Source organism: Lepidochelys olivacea (genome assembly GCF_965140295.1).
Source record: "Lepidochelys olivacea isolate rLepOli2 genome assembly, chromosome: 1".
Taxonomy (NCBI): domain Eukaryota; kingdom Metazoa; phylum Chordata; order Testudines; family Cheloniidae; genus Lepidochelys; species Lepidochelys olivacea.
Window position 1 is genome coordinate 157031194 of NC_140411.1, and position 23772 is coordinate 157054965.

The 23772-nt window shown below is 43.5% G+C and overlaps 1 protein-coding gene across 5 annotated transcripts in view; it reads right to left on the reverse strand.

Moving 5' to 3' along the window:
- The window catches only part of EFHC2 (EF-hand domain containing 2), a 91505-nt gene that overhangs the window by 67169 nt on the left and 564 nt on the right, over positions 1 to 23772 (reverse strand). For 4 of the 5 annotated variants that reach the window (XM_084616828.1, XM_084616830.1, XM_084616829.1 and 1 more), the window contains exons 2-3: positions 14143 to 14331; positions 9712 to 9862 (exon numbers count right to left, since the gene is read on the reverse strand). In XM_084616828.1, coding sequence (XP_084472954.1) covers positions 9712 to 9862; positions 14143 to 14331 — 340 coding nt within the window. Of the gene's footprint in view, positions 1 to 9711; positions 9863 to 14142; positions 14332 to 23772 lie in introns of those variants that run through there. The other variant, XM_084616832.1, reaches the window with a different exon arrangement.

Here is a 23772-nt window from a genome sequence, read left to right on the forward strand (position 1 = left end):
ATAGCCTTACTTAGTTTTGTGTATTTTGATTGTCCTGGTATTTTTTAGCTTTGGTTCCAGTTTCTCCAAAGTCAGTTTCAAATTGGCCTGGCAAAACATGAATGAATGTATTTGTTTCTCTGTTTGGATAGCTTTCTTCTAATGCTTCTAAGGGCTTGTATACACAGTGGGGTAACACTCTACACGAACGAGATTTCTACAAAGCACTAATGTGTTGTGTATTAATTGGTCCACGTAGACCCCGCTGGTGTGCACTAAAGGTTCCCTGATGTGCTTTAATGCAGTTCTGCTTCAAACAGCACTACATTAAAGAGCACCAGCAGGGTCTATATGAACCATTTAATGGGCAACATGTTGGTGAGCTTTAGAAACACATCTCCATGGAGCACATTACCCTGCTGTGTAAAATAAACCCGAAGGTTTTTTTCCTCCTTTAGTATTGTAAGTTCAAATTTTAGCAATTCATCTTCCAGCATTAAATCAAGTTTACAATTTTAGTTCCGTCACAGCAACCTTATTTATATTTTGTAGATATTCACATCCCTGTATTGTTGCCAATTTCACAGAAACTTTTTTCAAGTCTCTGAAAATCATTTCTGGAAATCCTTTACTCTTAGGGGGGTTTGACTACTGGTAAACACACATTTTCTGCTGTTTTGTTTGTGAGCTAATTCTTTTACATTTGTAAACTCATAATTTTTGCTTCAGAAAAACTCTTTTTCAAGTGTGTCTACCTTGAAATGTTCTCTCGGTATGTGAGTTTATATAATACTCTTTTGCCAAAGCAGCCAGCACTAGCCACAAGAGAGAGCACAGTGGGTAACTCACAACCCTCCATGATCCCACCATACCCAGAGAGACCCACACAGGACACCACCCCCTATCTACACTACATGGGATACAGCAGAAGCTGGAGAGATCTCACAGGGAATGGACAATAGAAAACCCAAGCCTCTTCACTGAAGCAACCATCTGCAGCTGAAAGCGTAGGGGATAAGTCAAGGCCCTCCAGCCACCCTAGCAGTACTACACCCAGAAAGACCCTCTGAATCACCCTCCTATATCCTCTCCAAATGAAAAACAGGATCAGTCAGCAGGAGCCTTTTCAGTCTTCTACCACCATTCTATCAACCCTGACACTTGGCCTGGAGACTTCTTTCGCCTCATTTACCTCTATTGCCATTGTTCGCTGTTTCTCCCTCATTCTGCCCCTTTCCTATCACTGCAGCCCTTTAGCTACCCAGCTTGATTCTCCATGACTGTTATCTTTCTTACACCCCCCTCTGCTTTCTTTCCCCTCACCCCTCCAACTTCCCCCCACTCCGTTATCCTCTCACTTAATCCACTCCCCTTACTCCAACAATCCCTTCTCCTGCAATTCAACCTTGAGCGCTGCCCCCCCCAAAAAAAATCCATACATTTTCAGTAATAATTAAATGCCTTTTTTTAAAATCACCAGAAGGATGTTTTTGTAGTTAACACACTGGAGTGGGATTTAGAGACTCGGGTTCACTTCTTCGTTCGGCCAGACTTCTTGTGTGACTATGCACAAGACACTTAATCTCTGTGCCTCCATTCCCCAATTGTATAATGAGGATAATTTTACTTCCCTTCTTAACAGAGGTATTGAGAGGTTAAATCAATTAACACTGGAAGTCTCTGGAGGCGAAGGGAGAACCTGATGAACAGAGTGGCCATTTCCTTAGGAGTGCACGCTGAGCTTGTGCAAGAAAATACACACAGCCCCCTTGATATTTTACAAACCCCTGCCTTCAACAATGAAGCCTTGTTGGAGCTGGCAAAAACCATCTGGCAGAACCTCACCTCTATACCAAGTCGAATGGATGGACAAATGTTGTCAAGTCCCTCAGCTGGACTTAAATTACTTTTTCACCCAACCAGTTCCCAATTCCTTGGTGGTCATGGCTGCTCTTGACAGTCCCATCCTAAAGCCACTCCCAAAGACAAGCAGTTCAAGAGACTGGATTTATATGGCCAGAAGGCTTATTCTACCACTACTCCCTCAGAGTGGCCAACTATCAAACTCTCTTATCTAAGCATACTTTTATTATTTTTTGCAAAATTTCTAAATTTGATGACAAGTTGCCGCAAGAATATAAGGAACAGTTCCTGACTCTGGTTTCAAAAGGACACCTCACACCCTGAACACCCTTCCAGGCAGCCACCGATGACGTTGATGGGACCTTGCATGGCCACGTCCATCTCCATGAGTGCTTTTCCTAGCTGCAGGCTTCTGGCATTCCAAAGAAGCTGCAAAATACAATCAAGGACTTGCTCTTCATAGGGTCTAAGCTATGTCCCCCAAAAAACAGATGGTGCTATGCACAGCCTGAAAGACTCCCATGTAATGCTTCCTACGCTAAGAGTTTACACCCCAATGACAGAGGAAACAATTTCAGCATCATCCGTACTATAGGATTCATGAATGTTACAAGATTCCATGAAGAGAAGGTCTAGAACAGCTTGATTTTGCCAGTCAACCTTGTCTACAGCTGGCCCTTCTCACCAGACATCTTCAACTTCCAAGCATTCATTTTGACTGCTTGATCAAGGACAGCACACTGACCATATCTTCTTCCTCCAGAAGACACCTCTCTCTTTCACTGTGCTTGGAAAGACTTCACATCAGACAAGTAGGTGCTCAGCACTGTAAAGGAGGGATATGTTATCCACTTCACCACCGCTCTCAGAAGCAGGGCAAGTCTCTTCTACATCCCAGCCTCTAGTCTCCCCACTTCATGGATGATCCCTGGTTGAAAACTCATGAGAGATTGTGCTCCCAGGATAGTTAAACCATCTTGTTAAACAGAAAAATCCAGCAGAGATGCAGCAAAGATCCACGTATGCAGCAAAGTTTCGGTTTATGACTTGGGCATAATCACAACATTTATTGCCCCATCAAACAGTCCAGTACGTGTCTAAATTCTATCTGTTGCACCTGAAATCATGTGGCTTTCAGTTAGTTCTGGGAAAGTCCACCTGGCTTCCATATCTCACTACAACCAGCAATAGATAGATTTTCTGTTTTCTCTCACCCTTTTGGTATCCAGATATCTAGAAGGTCTGCTGAATGTTTACCCATCTGTGTCTAGTCCCCTACCTGAATGGGATCTCTAGACTAATGGGATCCTCCTACGAACTTATGGCTACAACCTCACTACCTCTACTGTCTATGAAGATGGCATTTCTGGCTACCATCACTTCTGCAAGGAGAGTTTCAGAACTTCAAGCTCTTCTGGGTGACCCTCTTTTCATGGTCTTTCATAAAGCCAAAGTTTCTCTTAGGCCACACCCCAAGTTTACTCCAAAGGTAGTGTCAACTTTCCACCTGAACCAAACTGTTCATCTTCTGGTGTTCTTCCCGAAACCCCCTTCTTCTCCAAAGCTGAAGAAAGACTCCACACCTTTGATGTTTGTAGAGCTTTGGCGTTCTACCTGGACCATATTAGATCTTTTTGAGCCTCTCCCAGGGTTTTTGTAGCCTACGGTGTGAGAGTTAAAGGCCAATTAGGGTATGTCTACACTGCAATTAAAAACCCGTGGCTGGCCCTTGCCCACCAACTTGGGCTTAGGGTAAGGGGGTGTTTAATTGCGATGTAGAGCTGGAGCCGAGTTCTATGACCCTGCGAGGTGGGAGGGTCCCAGAGCTCAGGCTGCAGCATGAGCCCAAATATTTACAGTGCAATTAAACAGCCCCTTAGCCCGAGCCCACAAGCCCAAGTCAGTTGGCATGGGCCAGCCATAGATGTCTAACTGCAGTATAGACATACCTTTCATGTCAGCTCAGTGAATCTTTCACTGGATTTCTGACCGCATTAAGAACTGCTACAGTCCTGCTAACATCTGTCCTCCACCGAGAATAACGGCTTACTCCATCAGGGCTCAGTCCACTTCATCAGCCCTTCTGAGCAATATCCTGATAGCAGACGTCTATGTGCAGCAATGTGGTTGTCTGTACATACCTTTTCCAGATATTACACCATTACTCAAGCTTCTTGTGACAATGCTAACTCTAGCAAGTCAGCATTACAGTCTCTGTTCAGGTGATCTGAATTTGTACCATCTGTATTGGAGCTGCTGATGAGTCACCTGCAGTGGAATGTACATGTGCACAATCACCTGAAGGAAAAAAAGGTTACTTACTTGTACAGTAAGTGTTGCACTTCAAGATGCGTTGTATGCATGAACTTTCCACAATCCTCCCACCTTCCCCACTACTTTGGGCATTAGATAGCAGCAAGAAGGAATGAAGAGGAAGGCAGCAGACGAGCTTGTTTTATGCCCTAAGCTGGGTGTATGAGGAGAGCAGGGGCTCATGTGCCACCTAATGGTCCTGCTGGCAAAAGTCTCTGACTCGAATGTTTTTGGCACACATACACCGCAGTGGCATGCATATGTGCACAACACATTTCACAGAACAACCATTAACTTACAGGTAAGTAACTGTTTCGCCCCCATCATGGCAGAATCTGAGCACCTCACAAATGTTGAGGTTAATAACTCCGAAGTCCTCTGTGGGGAAGACGTGGAATCTGGACTGACTGCTTCATCAGGAGAAGAGGATGAGATATGGGGGGGAGAAGAGAAGAACGTCTAGGAGCTCCTTCATTATTTCTCCTTTCCAGATTTTGTTGAATCCAGTAAGTTAAGGGATGGTAGCAGGAGCCTGACCAGAGGTTTCCTGTACTGGAGTGGGAGGAATCCTCCCCTCAGATTGTGATTGTGGTCTCGAATCCCTCAGAGCAGCCCAAGATCAGTAAAGCTAGGATGGATACTGCAATGTCTGAGTAGCCCAGGGTGGAAAACCAGTCCTGATTCTTAGGACCCATAACCCCCATGTAAGAGGGCTATAAAGGTGATCTAAAAGACCTTCAAAGTGATACAAGTTCCTCCCTTTCAAAGTCTGAAGAAGAAATGTAGGTTTCTTCAGAAAAGGGAGGGGCAGTCCCCCTTGGAGTCTGTAGTGGTCAGGGTATGGAGGACACCAGCAGATCCAAAGAAACCAAGGGACAAGATGGCCGGAGTACCAACAAGGTGATTGGTACTGGCAGAACCAATGGTGCTGGCATAATAATGTGGAGAGACATGCTGTCTGCCCAGACTACATCAAAGGCGCTGGCATTGCTGAGCAGGCTGGTGGTGCTGATTGTGCTGAAGGTGCTGATCGTATCAACTGTGCCAAAGATACTGAGTTGCCCCAACTGGAGCCGGGTATAACAATGGAAAGTCTGGTAAGGGGAGACACAGATTCCTTTGCAGACAGGAATGCCTGAGGAGCCAGTGGGACCAAGACAGGTAAGACTTCAGCTAGGATAGTTGGACAGCCAGCAGTGCCAATAGGGTCTGAATCAGCTTTACTGACCATGTACCAAGTAAGGATGAAGAGACTACTCTCAATGGCCCCAAAGAAGCCGAAGTTGACACTGTCACCACAAATGGAGCCCGTGAGTGCTTATGACACCTCAAACCAGTAGTGGAGTGCTTACTGGAAGCCTTCTTATGAGATGAAGGATCAGAATGCTGGGAGTGCTCTGAGGAGGCTGGGGAGGAGGGTGAAGAGTGACGTTTTCCCATCAATTTCTGCTTGGGATCCCAGGTAGCAAAAGGAGTACTTCTTGTCGACTTGATTTAATTATTTTGTTGTTGGGGTCCAGTTAGGAAAAGGGATGCATTACCCTGCTTCAGCAGGGCTTTGAGGCGGAAATCCCTCAGTCTCTTAGTCCTGGTAGGGAAGGAGGTACAAGTACAGCGCATGTCCCTTACCAAGGCAAATCAAGAAGCTCTTATGCCTGCCTGTCACACGGAAAACAGCTCTGCATGTGGTACATTGCTTGAATCCTGATGATTTTTCTTCATTCCAAATGAACAGTTTTTTCCTAAACTAGAACTGAGTAATTACATTAACTTATAGCTACACTAGAACTACCTATACATAGCTATATACAAAACAATTATTTAGAAAGCTGGCAAACCTAAGCTAAAGGTATGGGGAGCTCCAGCTCTTGCCACGGGTTGCGTGAAGGAACTAAGAGGGAGGCAGTGGATCAGCCCTTTTTATGCCCTTGGCTAGGTGTACAAGATGGGAGAGGGCACATGCAGCACCTAGTGGTACTACTGGCAAAAGTCTCTGACTCGAGTGCACTGGGTGCACGTACACCTGCAGTGTAACGTGTAAGTGCACAGTCACTCAAAAGAGAATATGTAAGTATGAACAAAAATAAGTGTATAAAAATAACTACATGCAACTAACATAGAGCCATTGTTACCAGGATCTGTTCATTTATTTGCTGTAATTCTTTCCCACGCCCTTTGTCTGTTCTCCCTTCCTCCTCCTTTTCAAGATTAAGCTCTTCTAGGTAAGGACTGAGTTTTCTCATATCTATACTGAACCTAATGCAGTGTGGCCCGAGTCCTGAACGGGTTCTGAGGGTTACCAGCATATAAGTATGATTAACAACATTAGACCACTGTTGTATCTACAACTGAATGTACTTGGCAACTAGTGATTTTGGATTTTTTTTTTTAAATAGTGTTTTTAAAATGTTGTCTTTGCTTAAGTACTTTTAATGTGCTCAGGCTAAACAATACATCAGTAATAGACATTTTCACATATACCAGTAATAGAAGTCTTCTGTAAAATCTTCTGTAAAATCTAGTTTCTCACCTTTTCAAAAAGCCAAGTTAATGCATGCTTCTTACCTTTCCTGGATATTTAACACAAAATATAAATTCCTTATGGACACATTGTATTTTGCAGTTTACCTACATCAGGCAACTGAAAGCTCACCAGCCGCCATGAAATTTAGAACACTTAAAATCCTCATTTTGTCTTTATGGACTATTTTATTCAAATGACTTGGCTGAAATCTGTAATCTGGTTGGCTGAAGAGGTTTTCTATCCATATCATCTCTCTATAGACCAGCGGTTTTCAAACTATTTGAGCTGAGCCCCCCCATTTGAGTTACAATTTTTGATTGCAGACCCCCGCCATACCTGCCCCTCCCTCCCTTGGGTTTTCAGGGTAGGGGAAGGTGCATGTGATGGTCTCTAGGGGCAGAGCCAGCACTGGGCATGTATATGCTGACACTGACCCATAGGCTGGGTGGCCTGCTGAGGTGAGTCATGGGTAGAGATGGCACTCCCTGCCCAACACCCCCCACACACACCCACGCATGGCTGACCCGAGCCCCCCTGAATATTTCTCCATGGCCCCCTCTGGGGGCATGCCCCACGGTCTGAAAAACTCTGCTATAGACACACTGAAATCATAAAGCCTCTTCACCAACACAAGTGGCAACAGAGAGTTAGACAGTTTTTAAAAAAAATCTCAGAGTAGTCCTTTTGAATTAATTTTAACGCTTCAAGAGTTGTTGTATGCAGCCCTTATCAGCCCCAGAATATTAGAAAGACAAGGTGGCTGAGGTACTCTCTCTTATTGGGCCAACTTCTATTGGTGAGAGAGACAAACTTTCGAAAGTTTGTCTCTCTCACTAACAGAAGTTGGCCCAATAAAAGAGATTACCTCACCCACCTTGTCTCTCAAGAATAGTTGCTAATTCTGTAGTAAAGAATCAGGACTGAGTTGTATAAGCCAAAAAGTTCTTCCAGATACACCTGTATAGTGCATTGAAAATATTTTTGCTTCTCTACAATAATGTTCAAGGTAAGTTACAGTATCTAAAACCAAAAGAAAAAAAAATAAAGTACTCCAATAGCAGTTAGCACTAGCTTCAATCAAGTATGTAAGAGATCAGTCAGAGTCCTCCAGTCCCCACTGGAACCTGAGCAAACAGCGTGGGACTCTAAGCCCAGCAGCCTAGCCTCTCCAACCCCTACCACTACACGGGCAATAGGGATACATATTTGCTCCAACACCTAACTCCAATGGAATGGAGAGTGGTCTTCTCTATCTTTCTTTAGTGAAACAAGCCTGCAACAAGCCTCATAGTGGCACCCTATGTTGTATTGCAGGCTCTCAAGCTTCAGGTGCACCAGCTGTTGAAGATCATTCTAGTAGCCAAGAAAGGCTGTGAACATCTAACCCAGAAGTAGCTTCTCACATTTCTGTATCACATGAACCAAGGAACAGATTTCCAGGCTGCTATCTCCAATCACAGACGGAGGGTTTAAATTCTTCATATTTTCCCACGTTAAAAGAATCAGAGATTTGACAAGCCTTCATCCAGAGCCTGATAGAGCATTTGCCCAGGTAGGACTAGGAGTGCCTACTGAAACCAGAGCCAGCTCCTCTGCTGAACAGCCAGTGAGACCTCTGATCACAAGGAGGGGCCACTCAACACCAAGAGAGGCAGTGTCATTCAGTACACAAAGCACTGTCTAAAGGAAAAGGGACTCCTGGATTTTATTTCACCCCTAACACTGATAAGTAGAGCCCTGTGCATATATAAAAATTTGGATCCCCTTGGAAAACTAAGAGTTTATGCAACTATGCTGACAGACCCATAATCATGTAATTTCAATCATAGCTGTGTAAAAATAGGGACTTTGTCCAGCAGCTTGGTCACAGAATGTTCTTTCAAAAACAGGAGGGTCGTCAACTAGACCTGGATCCTCTCAACCAGAGGTGGGCAAACTACGGCCTGCAGGACCGTCCTGCCCGGCCCTTGAGCTCCCAGACGGGGAGGCTAGACAACGGCCCCTCCCCCGCAGCCTCAGCTCGCTGTGCTGCCAGCACTCTGGGCAGCGGGGCTGTGAGCTCCTGCCGGGCAGCGCGGCGGCATGGCTGGCTCCAGCTGGGCAGTGCGGCTGCCAGTCCTGCTGCTCTGAGCAGCATGGTAAGTGGGTGGGGAGCAGGGGGGTTGGATAAGGGGCAGGAAGTCCTGGGGGGCAGTCAGGGGACAAGGGGAGGGTGGATGGGGCAGAGGTTCTGGGCGGGGACGGTCCCAGAATGGGGAACGGGGGTCGGGGGGTTGGATAGGTGTCGGAGTCCCAGGGGGCCTGTCAGGCCGAGGGACAGGGTCCTGGGGGGGGCACTTAGGGGTGCAGGGTCCCCGGAGAGGGTGGTCAGGGGACAAGGAACAGGTGAGGTTGGATGGGTCGGAGCTTCTGCGGGGGGCAGTCAGGGGGCGGGAAGTGGGAGGGAACAGGGCCAGGCTGTTTGGGGAGGCACAGACTTCCCTACCCAGCCCTCCAAACAGTTTCGGAACCCCGATGTGGCCCTCAGGCCAAAAAGTTTGCCCATCCCTGCTCTAAACTGAAGCCTGTGAGGAAGTACTCATTAATGGCCATAGCAAGAAAAGGAATTTTATCTATAGTCCGTCATAGATTTGTACTCAAAATTAGCTACACTATGGACTTGTCTACATTACAAAGACTTGGCCAGCATAGCTACGCCAGCAGAGCCCCCTAGTATAGAAGTGGCATAAGCCAGCATAAGTTCTTTTCCCAGCATAGTTGCACCATCTCCACAAACATTAACTATGCTGACAGAAGCTAATACCTGCCCCTCTGTCAGCAGAGCAGTGAGGGCTTTGCCAGGAGAGCTATGTCAGGTAGGAGGTGTGATTTTTTTCACACTCCTAGTGGACATAACTATGCTAGCAAAACTTTGTAGTGTAGAACAGGCCTATGTAAGCAGACACTTTAGGTATCCTTTTAGACGGACAAAGACTTCAATAAGGAAAAGATTAGAGGTGAAGAAACAAAGGAAGGTTATTATAAATAGGTACCTTGTGGTATTCCACTATTTTTGACTTGGGGTTCAACCACTTGAATTGTGTCATCTTCAAGATAGAAGTATATTTTACAATGTCTTATTCTATATAGCTCTTGATTTTTTTCAGGCACTTCTTCACCAAAATAGGCATCAAAAGACAATACCTACAAAAAAGCATAAATAAATAAATATAAAGAAGCGAAGTCTTTACCCAGTGTGTTTACAATAAAAAAAGATGTCAATAAAGGGAAGTTGTACAGATGCACAATTAATTATAAAGATAACAAAATGTGTGCATTTCAGCAGGTAGATTTACTTTTCAGAAATATAAGAATACGAATCCACATGAAATCGCATATTTTTATATTCTTTTGGGTGGCATTTTTATCACCAAATCTGAGTAGAGAAGGGGAAAAAAATCAAATATTAAGCTATCAGCAGACTACTGTCACAGAGAAACCCCATATAAGCTTCCTAAAACTGGGTGCCATTTAGGGCTGTACAAAACAATCACTTCAAAACTTACCGGGTTTTGTGTTTCAGTGAGTGTGTGAACCTCAGGGAAGGCTGGGGCTGGCCTCGCCAAACACAAATCTAGATCCTCCCTTCCTTTAACTTACACTAGTAGTAATCCTAAAATAATGTTTGTGAGTGCACTGCTCAGTAGTTTACTACAGCAGCTTTCACCTCTGGAGACCCTGACCTCTTCCATATGGTTACATGTACTAGTGAGTTTTGCTCATCTATTACTACTCATTTGTGCACATAGCAAAACTACTCAACAACTTGGCACCATTTATTGTCTTTATTCGTGAGGTCAAGCTTGGGGAAAATTGTAAAAAATGTTTGTATATGGACCAAGAGGAAAGTAAGCACAGCACAAACAGGCAAGAAAACACGAAGGAAACTTGCATAGTTTTCCCTATCATGTCCAGCTCAAACCAGTGCTAACTAGTACCTCTTTCATAAGCATTATATTTTCAAGATTTACGTAATGAAAGAATGCATTTTTAATCTGGAATCCATTGATAAAATTGACCAATGGAAGAAAGACCCTATCTATCCATTCTTCATGCCATACGGGTACTGATGGATGTCTGACTGAAGTAGGCTTCGAAATTTTTTAAAGATGTCAAAATTCTCTACATAACATAACACATAATTGCTAATAATTTGCCTTTCTTTAGCATTTCCACCAGAGACACTCAAAGTACTTTTTCAAATAGTAATTAAGTAGACTTGAGCACATCCCTGGGCAGGTATCAATCTCTATTTTTACAGCTGGGGAAATTGAGGCAGAGAAGGGCCAAGTGCACTGTCTAAGATCACACCGGAAGTTCTGTGGCAGATCTCCTGGCTCCCAGTCCTGTTTCTTAATTGGGCTGTCCTTCCTGCTCTGCTGAAGAAGGATGTAACTGCAAGAGTGGAGAATCTCTCTTTACAGAAAAGGGGTTAAAATTTACCCTGAAGGAACAAAGACCTGGGCAGCTTGCAGCACTTGAACAGTACATGATAATGCCCTTCTGACTTCCACCCTTTCCCTGGCCCAAAAAAACAAAAAAATCTTAAGAACTTTAGTAACCTTGATTGCAAGTTAACAAATGAGTTAACACTTAAGCTTCAGGACAATAACATTAGGAGTTAAAAACATAACAAATCTGTAAGTTATCAGTTAAGGTTGTCTAAATAGTACAATATAGTCTCCGATCAACTTTGAGTTGATATAGTTAAAAAATAAGGCCAAAATTCTCACACTTGGTGCCTAAGTTGGGCATTTATACAGTTTTCTAATCATGGATTTAAGTGCCTCACCTTAGGCACCCAGATGTGAAAATACTAGCTACAATTTTTGGTGGTCAGTGAAGTAAACATAAACAATCTTAACTTTGCCCAATACCCCTCAACCATCAACCATTTCAGATGACATTACTTATGTCTTAACAAAACTGGATGTATTGTGATTCAATGGACAAGGAGACCTGTTCCATTCCTGGCTCTGCTGCTGACTGGCTGCATGTCCACAGACAACTTTCTTCAACGCTCTGCCTCAGTTTTCCCATACGGGGACACTAATGCCCACTCATTTGTAAAGCGCTTTCATGCAAATGCTATATAAACATAATTTTATTATTACTTATTTTTAATTCTGTAGAAGCTTAAATCTTACCTCTGGCAGCAAGAATAACCATGGGAGGTGACTGGGCAGCTTGACATATGTATAGCTAGCATCTCAAAGAAGGCATGTTAAATGATGAATGAGAATTCCTCCAAGGAGGGAAAAGGGTAAGGTAAGAACCAGAGAATGGTTTGGGCTGATACTATTCCCCCATCCTCTTTTTCCTCTCTCTGTGGGAAGTGTCTTCCCCAGCTTCATTCCTGACATTCCCGACAGCCCTCCAGAACCCATCCCTTTCCAAGCCTTCAAGCCTGTCTGCCTTGGTTATTCTCATCTCCACTCAAGCTTTTCTAGCAAACCAGTGCTTGTACTTCCACTTAAATAAAGCTGGAACTAGGCTAATTGTGCAGGGCACCTGGACCATGAGGCTGCCAGTGGCTGGTATGTTCTCCAACCCCATTCGGTTCTTTACATAGTAGTGTGTTCTGTGTGCCAGAAAAACCCTTGTCTCATACATTTAGTGGAAAAGTACTTCTGTCATGGTTCCCTCTGAAGTCATGGTTCCATCATTTTCTATTTTTTCCTGTAAGTCATACAATGGTCCATTAACTAAGGCTAAAGAGGGAAAGGTTGGTAACAGCAAAGGGCAAAGAAAGATTCTGCCTTTACTTGCCGAATCCACTGCAGGAGTGGTGTAGATAAAGAATCATCTGCCTTTTGGGAAGGGGTCCTGTTGAGACAAAGTTGCTTCTGAAAGGAGAAGACTTTTGGAGGCATGGTGCATCAGACACATCAACATTGAGAACAGAAGAGAGATTTCATCTCCCCTCCCTCCCCACATCTGGACAGCACATTTCCACAGAGCACCCTTCTTCTCAGAGCTTGTAAGTGCCCAAAGGAGACATTCCACCACCAACCCCCAGGAGCATCATTGTCCCAGAGAGGAGCATGAAGAAGCTGCCGTGGCTCAGGAAGAATTTAAAACTAAGTCAATATTTCCGTTATATACACTCCAAAAAGTATTAGTTATTTTTGTTATATTACAAAAGTAGGGGGAATTTTTACTTGCTTCTTACTGAAAATGAGTTTTATCTAGATCCTTCAGACTTGGCAAAATAAACTCCTCTTGCCATAGAGTAAGCATGTCACATTTTCAGCTTCTTGATTAAACAGATGTGATTAGGTTACATTAGGGTTTATAATGAGAAGACTGTTTGCAAGCCTACCTCTGGGGCAGAGCCATTGGTCCCATAATAATGGGATGCATTATGTGCTGACACACCTCTCTACTTCAATATCCTGATCCGCACAGGAATCCAGGCAGCTGGTCCCTTGTGCCCAAATGGAATCTCACTGACCCCCATGAGAATCCGTCTAGATGGAAGAGCCCACATGCAAGGACCTCTATGCAAGATCAGGTCCTAAATAACCATTCATTACTGTACTCATATGCCCAATTGCTTTTCACTTTGTAATACTAGTTTGATCAATTAAGCTTTTTGCTCCACAAACATTGTTTCTCTTTATACCCTTGTATATGAATATGCTTATGCTTTGTAAGACTGAAATATATGTAATTGCTAAGTCATCCATTTCAATAATGCAAAATCATTTAGAAAGGATGGGGCAGAGGGGAAGAGAAAAGGAGATTACCTTAAACTGAAAAATGACTAGTTATGTTTTAAGAATAAACACAATTTAGGGTGACAAATCAAATAACTCATTTTTTCTATTGGATATTAAACATCTTAAAATATTTTGGTAGTCTATCTATCACAAAAGGAATCAATCCAATCAAACCCTTACACCCATCTGGAGTTCCAGGGAAATCAATGGCGTTTCGCACAGGTATAAAGGTCTAGATAGGCGAATTGCTTTGTAGAAGCAGAGCCTCAATTCTGTTCCAGTGGGTCTCTGAACCATACATAGCTCACCACTGGACAGGGATAGAAGTTATCAATTACATCTTGTAACTTTTCATATATGAGCTCCACTGATGTTTTTTAAGATAACCAGATAATTTCTTGGTCCCTATATATTTCACTAAAAAGAAATATATCATTGTCCTTCCTTATACTTTATGTCCTGCAAAATTCACACTGTATCCTCCAATCCCCAGTTAGGAACTTTGTGGTGGACTATTTAGACAGTTGCAGTTAGTATATCGATCAATGTAGCTACACTTAATACTGTGGAAAAATAAATGTCAACCATTGCTGTGCAGAAAATATTTTCTTTTTCTTTTAAGTTCTACCCACTTTATACTTTTTTAGCATAAATTAACCACTTGCAAAAACACTTTTATATCAGAGATCGACTTCTACATACCTGTTTATCAAATGCTACCCATGAAGGAGCATCACTTCCCACACCTCTGGGAAACACAGTATATTTAGGTTTCAGCTTTTGTCCACGCAAAGGTTCACCTCCTATTCCAGGTTTATCTTCTCCCACCAACATAGCAATTTTATTGCAGTAACCCCAATGCTGAGACTTATGAAACTTTTCTTTCCCTAGCTGTAAACAGATTGGAAAAAAGAGAATACGCCATTACTAAATAATCGTAAAAAGATGTATTTAAATCAACAGCTTAAAAACTTCCCTCAAATTAATTTTAAATGGAAATTCTAAAAATATATCATAACCAGAATACTGCCAATCAAGTGAACCAATCCAGCTGGTCAATTCTCAATACCCATCTTACAGATAGGGATATTTGTATCCTTGATATATTTGATCATATGTAGATGAGCACGCATGAACACACACACACACACACACAAACTTTTATAGTATAAACGTAGGACATAGTACTAGTGAGGGGATTTGGGAAGAGGGGGAATTGTGCTCATCTGTGGAAACAGTTCCTTGTTCGGTCCAACTGTTGGACAAAAATTACTCCACTGGTCCTCCCTCATCTTCTTGTGTGCAGTTGCCCCTATGCCTGTAGAAGGGTGAATAGATCTCTCCTTTCCATTCTTTCCCTGCTTCTGGCAATAGGAATGTATACCCATATGTTCAGTGAGAAGCGAAGTATTGTTTAAGTGTATAAGGAGCATGTTCATGGTCAAGGAAGCATAATGAAAGCAACTAAAGAAGTACTCCTTTATAACACAGTGCATCTTCCTCTGAAGCATCTGATGCTGGCTACCTTCAGAAATGGGACATGGGTGGACCACAGGTCTGATCCAGTATGGCAATTTCTTTGTAAAAGGTTTGCGGGTTGCTACTTTTATTCTCCGTCTTTTTTTTCTGATGCTGGTCAACGGCTCTCTTGTTCTGTGTCCTTATTTTCTTACCTTAGTAGCTCCTCACCAAACTGGGAAAGGTGGTGTGGAGGAGACATAGCAGGAGAAAGCTTTCTACATTTGAGTTCAAATGGGAAATAAATATAATAAAGCTGAATTTAAAAAGATAAATTTGCAGGCAAAAATGGCTGATTTATACCAAAGGGCTCTACAGAATAGCACCACTTTGGGCACATCTAATATTTCTTATTTTTTCCCCCTCTATTACTGAAGCAATAGCTGGGGAGAAAAACACAGTTGTCAAAACCATGGCCAATAAGTGAGGGAAGTATTTTATCTAGGTAAAGGAAAACAGCTCTCAAAACTAGGTGTTGTGTATCTCGAGCCTGTCCTGAGACAGCCTTCCTGTTGTTCTGTCTGTTTTTTATTTTGGTTAGTTGTGTCTTAAATTGTTAAGTGATCAAGATTTGCTCCCATAGGAATTCTTCCGGAAATGTAACTTTTTATATGAAAACCAAATGGCCGAATAATTAAATTCCATCATGAATCTTTCACTGTCTGCTGCAAAATCATAGAGGGTTCTACATAAAGAACACTTAAAAATGGTTATATGCAGAATCATTATTAGAAGCAAACTAACCTTAAAAGGTTCTGCGAACAATAAACTTTTCAAACAAACAGTGTGTATGTGCCAGCATATTCCTTTAAGTAAGAAAGGAAGAAAAGCACAAAGGTCTCTTTACACATATACTTTGTTGGTTGCTTTGACCAAACACTGGAAGTGAATACATATGGTATACACTGTGGCAGTGACATCACTCTGACATTCAGGTTCTCTCTGGAAATAATGGATGACCAGGAAACTGAGGGATAAGCAAAGCAACAGAAGTTGCCACAATATCTATTGGCAATTTCTCTCACCATGTTAGACCTTACGGCTATAACAAAGAAGGCAAATTTAAGCTGACCATTTTCTAGCCATGTACCATCCAAGACTTCCTGCAGATTATCCAATATGTTTAGGGATGTGTGGTATTTGTTGAGGAGAATAACACGAAGAAATAGTGATGCACTAGTTCTGGTGGCACTGACTGGAGAGTACAGTGTTGCCAACACTCATCTCATGATGACGTGAGAAGCTGCAGCCCCCTTGTGAAGTTCAGCCCTGCAGGAAGCCAGCAGAGTCTTACTCCTCTGCTTGCTGGACTCTCAGGAGGGGTGAAGGAAGGAGGGAACAAAAAGCCCAGCAGCTCAATGCAGCTCCACTTCCTCCTCCCACTGTGAGAAACACGGACAGGACAGTGCCTCTGATCCGCCCCCTCTCCCTGCAGCACCCAGCCTGGGAAGGGGTAGAGGGGTGGGAAGAGTCCATGGACCTGCCTCAACAGCCTGGAAGGGAGAGATGGCCCCCACCCCACTGGCCTGGAAAAGAGGAATGAAGAGAGGAATTGAGTCAGCAGTGTGCCCTTGTTGCCAAGAAGGCCAATGGCATTTTGGGATGTATAAGTAGGGGCATAGCGAGCAGATCGAGGGACGTGATCGTTCCCCTCTATTCGACATTGGTGAGGCCTCATCTGGAGTACTGTGTCCAGTTTTGGGCCCCACACTTCAGGAAGGATGTGGATAAATTGGAGAGAGTCCAGCGAAGGGCAACAAAAATGATTAGGGGACTGGAACACATGAGTTATGAGGAGAGGCTGAGGGAGCTGGGATTGTTTAGTCTGCAGAAGAGAAGAATGAGGGGGGATTTGATAGCTGCTTTCAACTACCTGAAAGGGGGTTCCAAAGAGGATGGCTCTAGACTGTTCTCAATGGTAGCAGATGACAGAACGAGGAGTAATGGTCTCAAGTTGCAGTGGGGGAGGTTTAGATTGGATATTAGGAAAAACTTTTTCACTAAGAGGGTGGTGAAACACTGGAATGCGTTACCTAGGGAGGTGGTAGAATCTCCTTCCTTAGAGGTTTTTAAGGTCAGGCTTGACAAAGCCCTGGCTGGGATGATTTAACTGGGAATTGGTCCTGCTTTGAGCAGGGGGTTGGACTAGATGACCTTCTGGGGTCCCTTCCAACCCTGATATTCTATGATTCTATGATTCTAAGGACCAGAGGTGAGGCTGGGAGGGACAGGATTAATCGCTGCATAGTGGATATGCAGATGTGGGGGTGAGAGCTCCTATAGCAGGGGCCAAAATCCTCTTACCCAGTACATTTGGGAGAGTGGGCAGCACTAATTGTCACATAGACACACTGGGGATGGGCAGGGGGTGCTCAAAACCAGTCCACCGCTTGTTCAGGGAAAGCCCCTGGCGGGCCGGACCGGTTTGTTTACCGGCTGCGTCCGCAGGTTCAGCCGATGGCGGCTCCCACTGGCCGCAATTCGCCGCTCCAGGCCAATGGGGGCTGTGGGAAGCGGCACGGGCCAAGGGACGTGCTGGCCACCCTTCCCGCAGCCCCCATTGGCCTGGAGCGGCGAACCACAGCCAGTGGGAGCCGCAATTGGCCGAACCTGCGGACGCGGCAGGTAAACAAACCGGTCCAGCCCGCCAGGGGCTTTCCCTGAACAAGCAGTGGACCGGCTTTGAGAACCACTGCCATACACAATGTAATTTTTTTTTTTTTTTAAATCTCATGATTTTGGGGGGGGCAACTTTTGATCTCTTGAGGTTGGCAACATTGGAGAAGTAGCAGAGAATGCATGAGGCAGCAATTGTCATGGTAACAATAGCAACATTAGCATCATTGAGGGTAATTCCAGTAAGCTGTTGAAGTCAGAGGTGCATGCATGGAATTTGAGCTGTTCCAAACATTAGTGGCACAGAAGATGAGACCTTCCCCCCCACCTTCCCCCTTCTTCTCAGGTCTGTAAACTCACTTTCAGGTCTTCTGAGAAGTACCAGGCAGAACTGTTTGAGAAAAGATGCATCTCAATAGGATCTCAAACTTTTGGAACAAAAATTCATTGGTCAGCTAAAATCCAGCTTTCTCCCCTTCACCCCACTAATTTAAAAGGGCTGCATGCCCACTGTCATCATCTCAGCTGTGTGATCAGCTGCATGGTGGGGTGTGCTTGATCTTGGTATTAAAGCACTGCATGATTGGAACAATAATAGGCATTCATGTTGCTACCACCAATTTAGGTTGGGGTTTTTTTTTGCCCTTAGCCCCAGTGGAGAAGAGAACAGAGAATACAAGTGATGGTACTGCTACCTTGAATGGAGGCAGATGGGACAGTACTAACAGCAGGAGAGTAGGATGACAGAGGGAGATAGTGCCAGGCATGCCACTGCACCACTTTCCTTACCCATTCTGGACTCAAAACAGCTTGTGCATTCTTTTTGCTGTACTTGGGCATACTCTCATGCACTAAATTGGGACATCCATTACACATAAGATTCAACAGATGGATCACAGTTATCAGGCTTCACAAGTTTCTGTCCCAGCAAACAACATTCCCAAAGTGTATGCCTACAGCTTGTGTGGCACTGACTATATGAAGCTCAAAATGCTGCCATTCTACATGGATTAAAAATCAACCACCACATTAACAATAGCAATGCTAGTTGGCCTTTGAGACTTCCTGCTCCTGAAGCTGTGCTTGCTTGTCCTGTTGCTGTAACTACTACTAAGACATCATTGGTTCTTAATTAATCCTGGCCTCACTAGCAGGATCAGGAAAACGGAATTGCACAATATATTTTCCCCTGTTTTTCAATGGAGCATGATAAGTGCCTTAAAAGAAAAAGAAGAAGGAGGGGGCAGGGAGGCGAGTTCCTCCCTTTTCCAGCAGTGAATGTTTCAAGCTTCTGCTGCCTCCTGATCCATTTCTACCAGAAATCATCCTACCCTCTGCAGCAAATGAAACATCAAAAGTTGCACGGTTTCTGTTAGTTCTGCTGTTTCATCCAGTGAAAAGAGGGCACTAGGGTGGATACTGTAAAAATCTATCTTTAGGTATTTATAAGGTGTATATATAAGGATTTATATATAATCCTTGAGTCTAATTAACTCGGGTGCCCAAATGGTTAGACATTGGTCTCGATTAAGTAGAATGGTCACTAACAGCATAAGCCATTTCAGTAGTAATACTGTTTTCTGGGAAGCTGCCAAGTTGGAAGGAGGCACTATTTACAGTAGGACAGGGACAGGGAATGCTACCTACCAAGTGCCAGCAACAGGGGCAGCTGTGAGATGTCCATCTTAGCAATCTATTGTGTACAGTTGATATGGAAAGAGGAAACAAGCAGAGATGAAACCTTTCTGTATGTGTCATAGCTAAGGAGAGACTGAATGCTGCTTATAGATAAATTTTGACAAATATAGAACCAGAAGGAGACTGAGACATACACAAAGACCTAAGCATCATGAAATCACTTTACAAGCCCCAATTTTAACAAATTCATCATCTCCACTGAGCTAGAATAATTGCCAAAAATCACAAAGCTCAACCAGTACCCCTGAGAGACATCCTAGTTCGGCAAATTTGCTGATTACGCATGTACAAATCAAATAAAATGGGTACTTTCACCTCTCCATCCACACTTCTTCTTGCCCTTCACATAGGCATAGTAACTGGCATAACAGTAGCAGTGGGAACAGAAGAGAATGGTCATTGTAGTAGTGTTGACAACAGCAACAGGAAGCGGAATGATGGAATTAACAGCAGAAAAAAAAATAAGCCAAGAGCTAACAGGAATAGCAAGGACAAAGCCACTAATCCTTCTTGTTTTGTAGGTGCTACTGCTGGAACTAGATTTCTCCACAAAAGATGAGGCACTGGTGGTAGTGCTCCTAGTAGTAACCAATGTGGTTTTTATGTTTTCCAGTATATAGAAGCAGCAACCCCCAAAAACATCCAGAACACTGCTACTGTTGCTGCTCTGCACCTGTTGTTCTCATGGTGAAGATAAGAGAAGGGAAGGCAGCTGTGGCAGGAATGGTCCAAACCTTTTTGTTAGTCTGTATATAGTATATAAAAGTATATAAAAGCAGCAACCTCCAAAAACATGCCTCTCAGCAAAATTAAGCATCACTGCTACACTACAGCAAGCATAGCCTTGGAAGACCACCTTAGTGCTGTGAGCATGGTACCATCCAGCTCTGTTGTGTTCTGTACTGTCTTGTACTAACTGTGACTTAATTTTTGAAAACGATGCATATAATTAGATCTCTCTGGACTATGTGTGTGTGTGTGTGTGTGTGTACACGTATATATAATTCAATGAGTTCTAACTATATATATATATATATATATTCATACACACACCATATATATATGTTCCTTATCTAGACCTTTAGTATATAAAGCCAAGTACTGTATCTAATCTGTGATAAAGTAGAACCTTCACGGTTCTCAAAGTCTGTTCAAAACTTCACAGAAGCAATAGAGACAACTCCTAACATTTCTCCACCAAGAAAGAAACCTTTACCGATTAAGCTAAAAGGAGCTCCCCTATTAGAAAGAAGGTATAGTACACAATTGAGCAGTTCTGCTTCCATCCAGTGGATAGAGATGGTACACATCTATGTAGGTATTTCTAATGCATCCAGGGTTGCTGGAACTATTTGTATCATAGGGGTGCTGAGAGCCTTTGAATCAAACCGTAAACCCCTGTACATCGGGGTAGCCACCCTGTGGCTCCGGAGCCATATGCGGCTCTTCAGAGGTTAATATGCGGCTCCTTGCATAGGCACCAACTCCGGGACTGGAGCTATAGGCGCCAACTTTCCAATGTGCTACAAAGTGCTCACTGCTCAACCCCTGGCTCTGCCCCAGGCCCCAGCCCCACTCCACTCCTTCCCCCAATACCCCCAGCCCTTCTCCTGAGTCTGCCACACCCTTGCTCCTCTTCCTCCCCCCACCCTTCCCCTGAGCCTCCTGCACACCACAAAACAGCTGATTGCAGCAGGTGGGAGGCACAGGGACGGAGGGTTAGGTGCTTCTGGCAGGTGGGAGACACTGGAGGCGGGAGGGAGAGCTGACGGGGAGCCTGATACTGGGGCTCTTTGGTAATGCACATTGGTAAATTCTGGCTCCTTCTCAGGCTCAGGTTGGCCAGCCCTGCTGTATATGATAGAAATCACTTCAAGCCAGGGGGTGCACCAGCACCTATGAATGCACTCATCACCAGAGTATCTGAGGAATCATATACACACCAGCCAGTTCATTACAAAATGAAAACACAGTAGGCCAACTGTAGTAGTTGAGATAAAGTGGCTCATGACAAAAATTTTAGAGTGAGATTTACACCCCACATCCCACCTCCTAGTCTTCTCCGAGAAAAGGGCACTGAGAACAGCAAAAGCTAGCAATAACAACCAGCAGCTAAAATATCTGAAGAATGATTACAAAATAGATAAATGAGGCCACATGACTAAGTAGAATATTCTCATGAAGATTTAACTCTCTCTCTCTAGCCTTTGAACCTGAACTTCATTTTGGCACACTCACTTCCGAGTATTTACCTACTGATGTTCAAAAATATTTGATAATATTTGTGCTATTCAGCAAATTTATTATTTAAATTTCCCCATCCTTAATGGACAGATCTGAAAAAGTGGTGGCTGTCTAAACTCTATTTTCTTTTATTTTAGAGTTCATGGTAAGAACCTTGTCCTTCTACATATTTACAAACAGCCATGAATACTTATGGAACTATATAAATAATGCTGTTGTCAGCTATGAATGATGTATTATCGTTCTTAACTTTGTTTATCCCTGAAGTGTCCTGGTTTTGATTTTGGTGTTTTTTTTTAAACAGTGTATTTGTCTTTCCATTTTCCTTTGTTACATAAATAAGCAAAGTTCAAACTGTCCTAAAAACTACTGGTTGGTTACTCAGTTCTTCCTTGCTTGCTAAATACGTTCATTTTTTACTTTAGCCTTCAAAAAGAAGAATTGTTATAAATGTAACACTATTTTACTTTTGCTCAATAAATGTGTAATGAGAAGGTAGCAAACTCCAGAATTTAAGTTAAGTCTGCTTGTGACAACTACTGTGGAGCCCAATCCTACTGCCAAACAAGTCAACAGGAGTCTTGCCATGGACTTCAATGGAAGCAGAAGAAAGCACCTATGACATACCTATGTTGGAATTTTTTTTGATGTACTAGAGGTCAGTTCCCCCCCTTCTCTCCCCCAAGTCCCAGATTTGCTACAAATGTTTTAAAGGCATACTTTATATCTTTTTTTGTTTGCCGTACTGTAAGCAAGTCTGAATAAAGTTGTTCTTAGTCAATGCTAGCTTGCAGTATTACAGTATTCATGAAATTGAGAAGCACTAAAACTAGTTTGTAAATGATAATTAGTCCTCCCATCACTGACCCCTGAGGGCAATGTGCTTACTTTACAGCTGTGGGTGGATGCACAGATAAGTGCAAGTGAAATATAATTGATAGTGTGGACACTGTAGTAGTATACCACTTACGCTGGGCCCAGACTAATATTTTAATCACACACTATATAATTCTCCAGTGCAGACAGGCCAGAGAGGATAAGTGTATTGGAAGCAAAGCCTCATATACACAGAGAAAAATACCTATTGCTGACGACGGGTACAGCTGAAACATTGTTTACCAGCAAGTATAGACAAGGACAAGTTGTGTTTGTCCTCATCTACACTTGCTGCTAGAACACATTTGTAGCAATATTTCCTCAGGTGCAAATGCTGCCAACACCTGATGTTGGCAATAAACATTTTTTTAACAATCTTCTGAAAATTAGACTTACACTCCCTTCTCCCCTGGGATAAGCACAGTCATTTCAAATGTATGGGTTTCTAGGAACATGATAAGTATAAGAGAGACAGTGTGAAGCAATCACATCTTGAGTTCAATCAAGAGCTATACTTGTGTATATTGAGAGAATACTAGAAGTTTCAGAGTAGCAGCCGTGTTAGTCTGTATCCGCAAAAAGAAAAGGAGGACTTGTGGCACCTTAGAGACTAACAAACTTATTTGAGCATAAGCTTTCGTGAGCTACAGCTCACTTCATCAGATGCATGCCTTCATTGGGGCTATGCATGCATCCAATGAAACGAGCTGTAGTCCCGAAAGTTTATGCTCAAATAAATTTGTTAGTCTCTAAGGTGCCACAAGTCCTCCTTTTCTTCATACTGGAAGTGATAATGCTGAAGGGTATGTTGTGGAAGAATATTGGGGGAGCCTGGAGTTCATTAGGGTGCACTTGGGAAGTACGTTGCAGGGGAGCAACAACAACACTTGGCTCTTTCAGAGCATTTTTCATCAGTAGATCTCAAAAGCTTTTTATCAAGGGAGCCAAGTATCATTGTCCCTATTTCCCCACACATAAGAAAACAAAGGCATTGAACACCTGCATGGTAGATTAGTATGGTATGCTGGGGAGATACCTAGGGAGCATATAGAGAGGAACAAAGGGGGAGTTGGGAGTGTGTGGGTAGGTGGGGGTTGATTAGAAAGAATATCTAGGGGTTGTTGCATTCATGGGGCAGGTGCCAGGAGAGGGGTGCAGGGGGAGGTTGCTAGGTGCAGGAGCTACAAGGTGTGTGAGGGTACCAGAAGGTAGAAGCAGTGCAGATGGGGCTCTGATGCAGACCCAGGCGCTTGTGCAGTTGCTAGGTGCCAGGAGTGCTGGGTCAGGGGTAGGGACTCTGTGAAAGGTAGGTGTGATGGGTAAAGAGTACAGGTGAAGGGGCCGAGTGGGATTGCTAGATACAAGGGGCTCTGGTGCAGG